Raw genomic sequence first — 13,340 nt, 5'->3', positions numbered from 1 at the left:
TTAGCTTAGGAATTGTTTCAATGTGTTTTATATATATGTCTCATATATATGTGACATATACATGGGCTTAGTCGTGTCTGACTCTTTGTGATCCCGTGGACTGTAGCCTGCCAGGTTCCTCTGACCATGGAATTTTCCAAGCAAGAATACTGGAATAGGTTGCCATTTCCTACTCCAGGGGGATCTTTCTGATTCAGGGATTGAACCCACGCTCCTGCGTCTCCTACACTGGCTGGCAGATTCTTTACCACTGAGCAACTGGTATATATATGAAAATATGAACCAATTCAGTAAGATTTGTAAATATTCTCATTATAAATTTTGGTGAAAAAACTATAAAAATATTTCTAACTTATTAGCTACTTCCAAAGAGTTAAAAGGAAATAGAAAAGAATCAGCCTTAAAAAAGAATTCTAATTTAAAAGTATAATTCTAAATAAGTCATTTGGTATAAAGAAGATACCTCTGGAAGTACTCCAAAGCACAAAGATTACATGAAGGGTTGGGTGTACCCTGGAAACAGAAAAGGTGGAGGCTTCGGATGGAAATTCCTGACATGTTTATGTATTTTTTTTCCTTTCTTCAGAAGAACTAGAGACAAGACTAGCCAGTCACACAGTCCTGGGAGTCCTGATAGCAGCCTGTGCTACTATCATGAAAAGTGTGTGTGTTGTCACAGCCAGCAGTTGTCACGTACAATGCAGGCTGTTTTGATTCCTCTGGTTTGAAAAATAAAAAAAAGACAGGGTTGAGAAACTACAAACCCACTTAAAATCTGTAACATTCAAAACAATGGGAAAAATGATGCAGCGTGATGGAGGAGAACTTCTAAAGAAGGAAACCATCCCTACAACATAAATGCATAAGAATAATAAAAATAAAATGCCTCTAATTTATGGAGCAGTTATTATATATCAGTGCCTTAGATATATCACCCTTTTCAATATTCACAATAGCCCCAACAAGTAGGAATTAATAGCCCATTTCATTGATGAGGAAGCCGAGGCTTGGAGAAGAAACTTCCCCCAGGCCCCTAGAGGGAGGTGGCAAAGTTGGAGTTGAAAACCAGCTGGACCTGACTAAAGTCTATGTGCTTTCCATCATATTATAAAACTTATATAATTCACCACTTCAGTTAAAAAAAATACCTGCTAGACATTGTAGGAAATAGGGAAAATAGGGAAATATCTAGAAAATACCTGCTAGACATTGTAGAAAATAGGTCATAGGGAAATATCTAGAAAAAAACAAAAGTAAAAATGCTATACCTTCCAGTTGATTTTTTTTTTAACAAAGAGAAATATCAAGGAAGATGAGAAATACAGGAATGAATATTATGAAATAAACACAATAAAGTTAGAAACACTCCAGAACTTATCAAAATGATAACACTCCTCACTAAATCAGTCATCTTAGAAGGAGATACAATGATTTCTACAATCATGCTGCTGCTCAAAACACTTTTACTTGGGAGCATAATTGTAAAACTATATAACTTTGACTCCTGAAGATAGACTTTAGAAAGAAGTAATGCACTAGCAAATTTTTACCTGTGAAGTTCATTATGTGTGGAAATAGACAAAAGCCATTTGGAGACAAAAAAATACTAACAATAGATCTTTCTGGAAGGTGGAATTTCAGAGAACTCAAATTAAATATTTCTATATTTTACTTTTTCATCGTGACTGCTACAAAAATTTTTAAAGTTATATGGGACCAACATTTAGGTGATCAATATTTAAAAACCTATTACCAACATTTAGGTGATAGACTATTTAAAATCCCATTAGAAGGTGTTCTTCTGTGATTAATAAATTATCGCTGCATTCAATTCTAAACATGGAGTAAGGGTCAGACACAACACTGATAGGTTAAAGTAGTTCCTCCAAATAAATTTTGTTCAAGTACCACATTCACGTAGACTTGGAGATCTGGTGTGTTTTGTAAATTCATTATCATTACCTTAGACACATTCTGTATATATCATTGGCCCCCAAACAGTATTTAGATTCACCTTTGAGAAAGACATAAGCTATCACAATTTTAGTCACCTACTGTGTGTGGTTAAAGCAAGGAGAGGGAAGACATATCAGAGTAGGCAGAGGTATCTGCAATTCAGATAGGATTTAACTATTCTATAATTCTCGGCCAGAAGCATCCAGAAATACAGACTGATGGGAAAACTAGAGAAATTAGAAATTCATCATGACATTTTGTGCCTCATAAGTAAGAGGACTACTCCTGAGCCTCAGAAAGTTCACCAAAGAGAAAAGGTTATAGCTAGATTAATAAGGATGTTCCTCCAAAATGTCTTAAGAATGGAATGGTTTGTTTTGCTTTTCCCTATTTCTAACTAGGGATGATCTGAGTCTACGTACCTAAACTCAAGCCATGGTTCCTGGATCAGAAAAAGTACGTGTACTAAGCCACTTCTGTGGCATCCGACTCTTTGCAACCTTGTGGACAGTAGCCCAGCAGGCTCCTCTGTCCATGGGATTCTCCAGGCAAGAATACTGGAGTGGGTGGCCTTGCCCTCCTCCAGGGGGATCTTCCCAACCCAGGGGGATTAAAACTCCATCTCTTATGTCTCCTGCATTGGCAGGCAGGTTCTTTACCACTAGCACCACCTGGGAAGCCCCCAGAAAAAGTGTAGGTATTTATTTATTTTTAATTGGAGGTAATTGCTTTATAATGTGTTGGTTTCTGCTGTGCAACACCACAAGTCATAATTATATATATATGTATATACACACACACACACACACACACACACACACACATATATCCCTCCCTCTTGAGTCTCCCACCCCTCTAGGTAGTCACAGACCACCAGGCTGGGCTCCCTGTGTTAATATAGCAACTTCCCACTTTTGAGGCAGAAGGAAATAGCTGAGCGGTTTTATTGTTTTGTTTTGTTTGGGGAATTTCTCTCATGGCATTTAAATCTCTGTTAAAAATCCAGCACTATCTGAGCAAATATTAACAACAATAAACACTACAAGGGAACTACGGATAAATACATTTTAAAAAGTCTTTAACAAACACATTGTCTCCAGGTGTCTAACTCTTAAAAACACACACACACACACACTTTAATCCAAAATATACTGTTCACAATTTAGAGGCGCAAACCATTTCAAGTACATCATTGAGAGATTAAAATTCTACAGAAATTTTACTTAGAAATATTGAAAGACACTTCAATATTTAAGAAAGAATTGTTAAATATCTTCCTTTGTTAATTCTCTGACTCCAAAAAATTCCCATTGCACTTCTTATTTTAAAGACTAAATAAAAGTTTTTATTAATATTCTTTAAAAACCTTTCTTTCCCATCCTTCAAAAACTCATAACCATCTGAATACTACCATCATTTAGATTGTAAAGGCTGAATGGCTAAACGAACCATGTATTTCTATTTAACTCAAGAAACAGTTGCTCATTAAATATATTCTGTAATTGCCTACTTTGTTTCCATCCCAAGACCAGGCAAGGAGAAAGTCATACATAACCCATGCTCTGATGAAGTATATGATAAGGATTGGGGGGCAGAAGAAGGCATCCAAAGCTTTGGTTTCAATTGTCTTTTCCCCTTCGTAACCATTCTACTTCTCCATCACATCCCCTTACTAACACCCTACTCCCTTGAACTCCACAAATGTTTTATTTAATATAAAAATAAATGTTATTAGACCCATGAAGAACAAAGTAAGTAACTGCAGAGTTGGGTTAAAGATGCTCCTTTCAATTTAGTCATTATAGTCCAGATCCTGGAGTTAAGCAAGTAATTATAATACAAATTCAGATGGTCAGGTTGATAGAGACTCTCTGGGGTTTCATTAGCTGTCAGAGGATAGAGTTTTCCTACTCTGGCCAAACAGAGAAGCAACTCTGGTGGATTTAAAAGAAAAAAAAAGCCATCAATCTCTAAACGCCAAAGTCTTTAAAGTACCTCAACCTTGGTGAAAAATAAAAGGCAACCGTACCTTCTCCTTTGATAGTCAGCCTTGTTGCTCCATTTATGCTGCCATATTTAGGTATTATTTCTGTGATTTGGGGAATTATTTTAGAGCCATCTGAAAGATATGAAAGTACAGTAGAAGTAAAAGCCTCAAGTACTTCATTTCAAGCATCAAATGTTGTGCTACAAACTACAATGGTGTAAGAAAATCATCATGGAGATTACAGGACAGAAAGTAAATACACTTATGTTTTATTGACAGGGAGTTAAGTCTTTAACTTAGTTAATACTCATTGGCTTCATGTAGAGCACTATCTTACCTGCTACAAAGAGGAATAATACATGATCATTTTCAGCATTCGTACCTATCATATTAAACATTTATTAGACCCTTAATTGCATATAGTGCTCTGCTAGATGCAGTTCCATAACTACAGCTATCATCACACACAGGAGCAGACAATGCTGGAGACACAGCTATGTGGAGAATGAGGTCATTATCAAAGCCCCAAGAAATGCATAGCCGGGTAAACTGAAAGAATAGTCCAGGTACAGAAAGGAATGGTGTGTTTTAAGAAGAAACTGTTTTCTGTGACAGAGTTAAGACTTCAGGGAAGATCATTTCTGAAGCTTTCTGATGATAGCGAGATCTCAATATAAAGGTCACTAATTTATTCAATAAACAGTGTTAGGTTCCTGGGCATCGAGAAATGTGTGACATTCCCAACTTTTCCAAAAGCTCAGCTTAGACAGTAGAGTGACAGAAGAGAGCACAGAGGCGACGTGAGTAAGAAGGGGCATTTCATCCACGCTGCTTGGGTCATACTGGCTTTTTGAAAGAAGCTTGTACCTGCTGTGTCTGGGAGAGCAAACATGAATTAGCTAGACTGGACAAACCGGGGGCAGGATGGACTTCTAGGCAAAGAGAGGTGCTTCTGCAAACACAGGGATGAGCGAACAGTTTCTTTGGGGAACTGGAATTGATGCTACAAAATAACTCAAAAGTTACAGGATGCCTTAAGGGATTTATTTTCTGCTTAAACTGCACAGGTAATTATTCGGTCCAGTAACAAATTCTCAGAACAGGTGGAAAAATTTAAGTGACATAAAGAAAAGCCACAGAAATTTGAAATGGACGACTGAGAAAAAGTTTAAAAATTATGATTTAATTCATTCCTGCCTGAGAAAAGTTTAGTGTGGACTTCACCTACAGTGGCAAAAGCTCTTCAGCATAAAGAAGAATATCGCCCCCCCCCCGCCCCCGCCCCCGCCAAGACCCGACGACTCTGCCCTTGACGTTTGTCTTTGTCAAGAGTTCCAAGGCCAATCCTGCTTCAGGCACATTTATAACTTGGAGCAGCCCACAGCCAAGAGTAGGAAACTCCAGCGAGCAGGCTAGATCCTATCTCCGAGACGCGCTGCTCCTCGCCTATCTCAGGTTCATCCTCCCAGTTATCTCCACCGCCAACTCCAGTTTCTTATCTTATCAAGCCTCCTCCCAGCCCTCTCCTGGGTATTACTTTGAAGGTACAGGGGAGCTGCCCCTGGAAATGACTGACACGGCCACAAAGACTCATTCTTGTCCTACTGGGAGACTCTGTCCTTCTTTAATGGGGAAGGGACCCAAAACGAGTGAGAAGAGGGAGGGGTCGGATTGCGTCCTCCACCCCCAGGCAAGTGAAAAAGGTGAAGTTTTAGTTGCTCAGTCGTGCCCGACTCTTGACGACCCCATGCACTGAAGCCCACCAGGTTCCCCCGTCTATCGGATTCTCCAGGCAAGAATACTAGAGTGGGTTGCCATGCCCTTTTCCAGCGGATCTTCCCGACCCAGGTCTCCCGCATTGCAGGCGGTGTCTTTACCGTCTGAGGCAACAGGGAAGCCCACTCGCAGCCAAACTGCAGTCTGTTTTTCAACTGAGTCACCACGGATGGAAGGGGTGAGGTTCCATAATTCAACAGCACCTCTGATGGCAAGAGCAATCTGTCTTTCCGTGACTGCGTGTCTGTTTGTCTCAGGCTAATACTGCGTCCCAGGATTATTAAACCTAGTCCCCAGGATCGCCACGCAGCTGCGCACCCTCAGCCTTGACCTAGGCTGGAGCCAGGGGGTGCCGCCTCTCCCCGGACCCCGGGAGCGTCTACACCAACCTCTCCTGGTTGCCTCCCTGGTGCCTCAACTGAGTTACCTGCGCGGGGCTCTGCGATGCTCAGGAGCAGCCCCCAGAGGCCGCAGGTCCCCCAAAGCCACAGGTGTCCCATTGCAGCGCTAGAGGCGCAGGGTCCACGCCCGCCGCTCGCCAGCAGCTCGGCCCGCGCCCCGCTCCGCCCGCTCGCGCGCCCGCCTCGTCCAGGCGCGCAGGCGGGCTCGCCTCACGCCCGCCCCGCCCAGCCGTCCCGGGCGCCCCCAGGTTCGCGCGCAGACGCACACCCTTCACCCAGCGCCTCGCGCCCTGGCCCGTCGGCTACATCGAACCTCCGCACTCACACTTGAGTGCTGGTGCAGCAAGGCTGTCTCCACAGGTCCAACAACCCCACGTTTTCTTCTGAAGAGAGATCCGTCAACCCCGCCGTTTCTTCCTCCCGCTCTTCACCTCCTCCCACACCCCTGTCCTTCCTCCCTTCCTTGCAACCTTCCTTCGCTCCTTCCTTCCTTTCTCTCCCCCCCGTCCCCACCATTTCTGGACCTGTACTCTTTCATCTGCTTGTCTGCCTCGGTTGTTAATCACCCCCAGGTGAGCCTGAAAGTCCACCTAAGACGCAAACCCCGAAACACTTCCCCCTTCACATGCTTGTAAGTTCGTGCTCCCCCGTTAATGAATCATCCTGCTGAGGTTTGTTGATCTCTGGCCACGTTCCCACTCCCTACACAGGCGCCTTAGAGACTTCAACTCACAATAGTTCCATAAGGATGTTACTATGATTATGACCCCCATCTTCATACGCCCTAACTGAGGCGAATTTGCCCAAAGCCATAGACACCTAAGTGTCGACCCAGGACTTGAGCCCAGAAACTTCAGAGCCAGGGCTTTTATGCCCTGCACTGGCTCCTATTCGGCAGACTTCAATGCTTAGGACATACTTACACTGAAAATTATTTATTGTTTATTGAAATTTGCCTTTAAATTGGCATTCTGTATTTTTATTTACTAAATTTGACAACTCTACTTGGAAAGTGAAGTGAAGTCGCTCAGTCCTGTCCGACTCTTTGTGACCCCGTGGACTGTAGCCTACCACACTCCTCCGTCCATGGGATTTTCCAGGCAAGGGTACTGGAGTGGGTTGTCATTTCCTTCTCCAGGGGATCTTCCCAACCCAGGGATCGAACCTGGGTCTCTGCGTTGTAGGCAGACGCTTTACCATCTGAGCCACCAAGCTGCTCTAAAATAAGTGAAATAAATAAAATTAGAAGTAAATTTAAAAAGAACAAGATTCCTTGCTCTTCAGGAATCTCAGTGGGGTAAAATGTTGTTGCTGTTGTTGGATTCAGTTAATTATAGTCATCTTATAATTTTGTGCAAACGGACTGTCAATTGCTCTGCTGAAAGCAATACCTGCATAGGTACCCTGACCTTCCTTACTTCTCCTGGAACTCTTGGTAACTCATGACACTGTTGACATCTTTCTTGAAATTCCATTCCTCCTAATATGCTTGGGTTTCTTCCTATTTCTCCAATTACTTCTATCTAATGTTTTCTCATCCATCCTCTTCTGAAAATTGATATTACTGCAGGGTTTCTTTTTTACTCTTCCCCTCTCCTATCCAGAAGCAGACCAATGAGCAGAAAATTGTCTAATTAAATGCCAATTTGCTAATTAATGATTTGCCAAATTTATTAAATTTAAAGATTGTAGTGTTAATTCAGTTCAGTTTAGTCGCTCAGTCATGTCTGACTATTTGTGACCCCACGGACTGCAGCACACCAGGCCTCCCTGTCCATCATCAACTCTTGGAGTTTACTCAAGCTCGTGTTCATTGAGTCAGTGATGTCATCCAACCATCTCATCTTCTGTCATCCCCTTTTCCTCCTGTCTTCAATGTTTCCCAACATCAGGGTCTTTTCAAATGACTCAGCTCTTCACATCAGGTGGCCAAAGTATTGGAGTTTCAGCTTCAACATCAGTTCTTCCAATGAATATTCAGGACTGATTTCCTTCAGGATTGACTGGTTGGCTCTCCTTATAGTCCAAGGGACTCTCAAGAGTCTTCTCCAACACAACAGTTCAAAAGCATCAATTCTTCGGCACTCAGCCTTCTTCACCAGCCAACTCTCACATCCATACATGACTACTGAAAAAACGATAGCCTTGACTAGATGGACCTTTGTTGACAAAGTAATGTCTCTGCTTTTTAACATGCTGTCTAGGTTGGTTATAACTTTCCTTCCAAGGAGTAACCCTCTTTTAATTTCATGGCTGCAGTTACCATCTGTTGTGATTTTGGAGCCCAAAAAAATAATGTCTGCCACTGTTTCCACTCTTTCTCCATCTATTTGCCATGAAGTGTTGCGACCAGATGCCATGATCTTCGTTTTATGAATGTTGAGATTTAAGCCAACTTTTTCACTCTCCTCTTTCACTTGCATCAAGAAGCTCTTGAGTTCTTCTTCACTTTCTGCCATAAAGGCGGTGTCATCTGCATATCTAAGGTTATTGATATTTCTCCCGGCAATCTTGATTCCAGCTTGTGCTTCATCCAGTCCAGCGTTTTTCATGATGTACTCTGCATATAAGTTAAATAAGCAGAGTGACAATATACAGCCTTGAGGTACTCCTTTTCCTATTTGGAACCAGTCTGTTGTTCCATGTCCAATTCTAACTGTTGCTTCCTGACCTGCATACAGATTTCTCAAGAGGCAGGTCAGATATTCCCATCTTTTTCAGAATTTTCCACAGTTTATTGTGATCCACACAGTCAAAGGCTTTAGCATAGTCAATAAAGCAGAAGTAGATGTTTTTCTGGAACTCTCGCTTTTTTGATGATCCAGCGGATGTTGGCAATTTGATCTCTGGTTCCTCTGCCTTTTCTACATCCAGCTTGAACATTTGCAGTTTCATGGTTCACGTATTGTTGAAGCCTGGAGCGGAAAATTTGGAGAATTACTTCACTAGTGTGTGAGGTGAATGCAATTGAGCATTCTTTGGCATTGCCTTTCTTAGTGATTGGAATGAAAACTGACCTTTTCCAATCCTGTGGCCACTGCTGAGTTTTGCAAATTTGCTGGCATGTTGAGTGCAGCACTTTCACAGCATCATCTTTGAGGATTTGAAATAGCTCAACTGGAATTCCATCGCCTCCACTAGCTTTGTTCATAGTGATGCTTCCTAAGGCCTACTTGACTTCACATTCCAGGATGTCTGGCTCTAGGTGAGTGATCACACCATTGTGATTATATGGGTCGTGAAGATCTTTTTTGTACAGTTCTGTGTATTCTTGGCACCTCTTCTAAATATCTTCTGCTTCTGTTAGGTCCATACCATTTCTGTCCTTTATTGAGCCCATCTTTGCATGAAATGTTCCCTTGGTATCTCTAATTTTCTTGAAGAGATCTCTAGTCTTTCCCATTCTATTGTTTTCCTCTATTTCTTTGCACTGATCACTGAGGAATAGAGCAGTAATTAACAGCTTTAACAAAAATGCTCATTTTAGGTTATTAGCTATGAAATATGTAGATGTATTGGAGAAGGAAATGGCAACCCACTCCAGTATTCTTGCCTGGAGAATTCTGTGGACAGAGGAACCTGGCAGGCGACAGTCCTTGGGGTCGCAAGAGTCGGATATGACTTATCGACTAAACCACCGTGTGGAAGTATATATTTCAATATCAATAACCAAAATAAAAATTAATGGAATTTCTATATGGAATTGTTTGGTTAATTTTGATTTATTTCTGGCACTTTGAAATTAAAGTTAAAATAATCTAAATTAAAGTTTAGATGACCTCACTAAAAAGTGAGTTCAATTTTATTCAGAATTCCAATTTTTGCACATGCTTTTAAATTTTTTAATTTAAATGGACTATGAGGCAGAGGCTAAAAGATACTAAAGAGGATATTTAAAATACTTTTAGTGTTAAAAAGTAGAAAATGTCATTAAGAAATATGGAATAAGTTAGAAGTAGGTGAAAAATCTTATTACAGACATATACTGATGTGGTTTCTAATCAGTTGTTGTTGAAATAGGCACACTTTCTTGAAGGAAGAATCTATATTGTTTATAACAAAAAGGAAAACTTCTTTAACTTTTCAATATATCAATAAATGATTAGGGACATCATTTTGCTTATTTCTATTTGCCAAACTTTTAATATTCTTAATATTCTTTCATAAAATTCTTCACGTATCTCCACCAGCAAATGGCATACAATATTTAATATATAAAGTGGTCATGCCTATTGTGTTTTATTTCATTTTTCTACTTAACTTGTGCTAACCACATGGTCCTTTTGGGATTATAATCATCCCTCCCAGATATCTCGGGCTTCCCTCATAGCTCTGTCAATAAAGAATCCGCCTGCAATGCAGGAGATCCGGGTTCTATTCCTGGGTCGGGAAGATCCCCTGGAGAAGGAAATGGCAATGCACTCCAGTATTCTTGCCTGAAAAATCCCACGGACAGAGGAGCCTGGCAGGCTATCATACATGGGGTCACAAGAGTTGGACATGACTTAGCGACTAAACCATCAAATCACCCAGATATCTCTACTTCCTGTACACCTAGTCTTATAACAAGTTAGCTATATATGTAAGTATGTAATAAATATTCCCTCATAGCTCAGTTGGTAAAGAATCCACCTGCAATGCAGGAGACCCCGGTTCGATTCCTGGGTCAGGAAGATCCCCTGGAGAGGGGATAGGCTACCCACTCCAGTTTTATTGGGGTTTCCTGGTGGCTCAGCTGGTAAAGAATCCGCCTTCAGGAGAGCCTGGAGAATTCCATGGATTGTACAGTCACGGGGTCACAAAGAGTCAGACACAACTGAGCAACTTTCACTTCACATGTATAAACATATATACAAATATATGCATATATATGTACATAATATATACACATATCCATATATATATGACACTACGAATATCACATATTATCATATAAAAAATGTGTGTAAAAGTTTTCTATATATATCATCATCAGTAACCAAAATCAAACAGTCTTATTCTAGTTGCTAAATATTTGTTAAACCACACTAATTTTTTTCTTTTTTCTTTATTTTAATTGGAGGCTAATTACTTTACAATATTGTGGTAGTTTTTGCCATACATCCACATGAATCAGCCATGGGTGTACATGTGTTCCCCATCCTGACCCTCCCACTCACCTCCCTCCCCATCCTATCCCTCAGGGTCATCCCAGTGCACCAGCCCTGAGCACCCTGTATCAGGTATCGAACCTGGACTGGCGATCTGTTTCAGATATGATAATATACATGTTTCAATGCTATTCTCTCAAATCATTCCACCCTTGCCTTCTCCCACAGAGTCCAAAAGTCTGTTCTTTACATCTGTGTCTCTTTTGCTGTCTCACATAAAGGGTCATCATTATCATCTTTCTAAATTCCATATATATGTGTTAATATACTGTATTGGTGTTTTTCTTTCTGACTTACTTTGCTCTGTATAATAGGCTCCAATTTAATCCACCTCATTAGAACTGATTCAAATGCATTATTTTTAATGGCTGAGTAATATTCCATTGTGTATATGTACCACAGCTTTCTTATCCATTCATCTGCTGATGGACATCTAGGTGGGTTTCATGTCCTGTCTATCGTAAACAGTGCTGCGATGAACACTGGGGTACACGTATCTCTTTCAGTTTTGGTTTCCTCCGTGTGTATGCCCAGCAGTGGATTTGCTGGGTCGTATGACAGTTCTATTTCCAGTTTTTTAAGGAATCTCCACACTGTTCTCCATAGTGGCTGTACTAGATTGCATTCCTACCAACAGTGTAAGAGGATTCCTTTTTCTCCGCACCCTCTCCAGCATTTATTGTTTGTAGACTTTTTGATAGCAGCCATTCTGACCAGAGTGAGATAGTACCTCATTGTGGTTTTGATTTGCATTTCTCTGATAATGAGTGATGTTAAGTATCTTTTTATGTGTTTCTTAACCATCTATGTATCTTCTTTGGAGAAATGTCTGTTTAGTTCTTTGGCCCATTTTTTGATTGAGTCATTTATTTTTCTGGAATTGAGCTGCAGGAGCTGCTTGTATATTTTTGAGATTAATTCTTTGTCAGTTGCTTCATTTGCTATTATTTTCTCCCATTCTGAAGGCTGTCTTTTCACCTTGCTTATAGTTTCCTTCATTGTGCAAAAGCTTTTAAAGTTTAATTAGGTTCCATTTGTTTATTTTTGCTTTTATTTCCATTACTCTGGAAGGTGGATCATAGAGGACCCTGCTATGATTTACGTCAGAGAGTTTTTTGCCTATGTTTTCCTCTAGGAGTTTTATAGTTTCCGGTCTTACGTTTAGATCTTTAATCCATTTTGAGTTTATTTTTGTGTATGGTGTTAAAAAGTGTTCTAGTTTCATTCTTTTACAAGTGGTTGACCAGTTTTCCCAGCACCACTTGTTAAAGAGATTGTCTTTTCTCCATTGTATAGTCTTGCCTCCTTTGTCTAAGATAAGGTGTCCATAGGTGAGTGGATTTATCTATGGGCTTTCTATTTTGTTCCATTGATCTATGTTTCTGTCTGTGCTAGTACCATACTGTCTTGATGACTGTTACTTCGTAGTATAGCTTGAAGTCAGATAGGTTGATTCCTCCAGTTCCATTCTTCTTTCTCAAGATTGCTTTGGATATTTGAGAAACCACATTAATGTAATTTAGCAAACTTGGCAAATTAGTCATTCAACAAATTCATTATTTGGATAATTGGCTTTAGGAAAATTGATATTTCAACCTATAGTCTGCTTTCCGTCATGTAATGCCTAAATTTCTTAAAGAGCCAAGTGCTGTGGTTTACATTTATAGATTTTTACTCAATTCTTTTTAATTTAATGAGCATCTTTAATATTTGTTATAAATAGTGCATATTTATGTGGTAAATCAATGTCCTAAAAAATATCACAGCAGTGAGATTTGTAATCTTAAATTGTTAACATGGTGGTGGTTTAGTTGCTAAGTCATGTCTGACTCTTGCGACCCCAAGGCCATGCAGCCTGCAGGCTCCTCTGTCCATGGGATTCTCCAGGCAAGAATACTGGAGTGGGTTGCCATTTCCTTCTCCAGGGGATCTTTCCTACCCAGGAATCAAACCCGAGTCTCCTGCACTGCAGGCAGATTCTTTACCAACTGAGCTATGAGGAAAGCTCTGAATTGTTAACGTAAAAGACAGTAAATAATTATAAGTAGATGGAAATTTATATAACCAAGA

At 40.4% G+C, this 13,340-nt stretch overlaps 1 protein-coding gene across 1 annotated transcript in view; it reads right to left on the bottom strand.

Annotated features, from left to right (window-relative positions):
- The window catches only part of PKHD1L1 (PKHD1 like 1), a 165,327-nt gene extending 158,999 nt beyond the window's left edge, over positions 1–6,328 (bottom strand). Inside the window, exons 1-2 of the mRNA XM_081503071.1 lie at positions 6,147–6,328; positions 3,986–4,075 (exon numbers count right to left, since the gene is read on the bottom strand). Of these exons, the coding sequence (XP_081359197.1) occupies positions 3,986–4,075; positions 6,147–6,219 (163 nt within the window). The 5' untranslated portion in view covers positions 6,220–6,328. The remainder of the gene's footprint in view (positions 1–3,985; positions 4,076–6,146) is intronic.
- Positions 6,329–13,340: the final 7,012 nt, after the last annotated feature.

Source organism: Giraffa tippelskirchi, chromosome 6, assembly GCF_054371585.1.
Source record: "Giraffa tippelskirchi isolate mGirTip1 chromosome 6, T2T-mGirTip1v1.2.pri, whole genome shotgun sequence".
In the NCBI taxonomy this organism is placed as follows: Eukaryota; Metazoa; Chordata; class Mammalia; order Artiodactyla; family Giraffidae; genus Giraffa; species Giraffa tippelskirchi.
The sequence above is the reverse complement of the archived record's forward strand: the minus strand, read 5'-3'. Positions and strand labels throughout refer to the sequence as shown.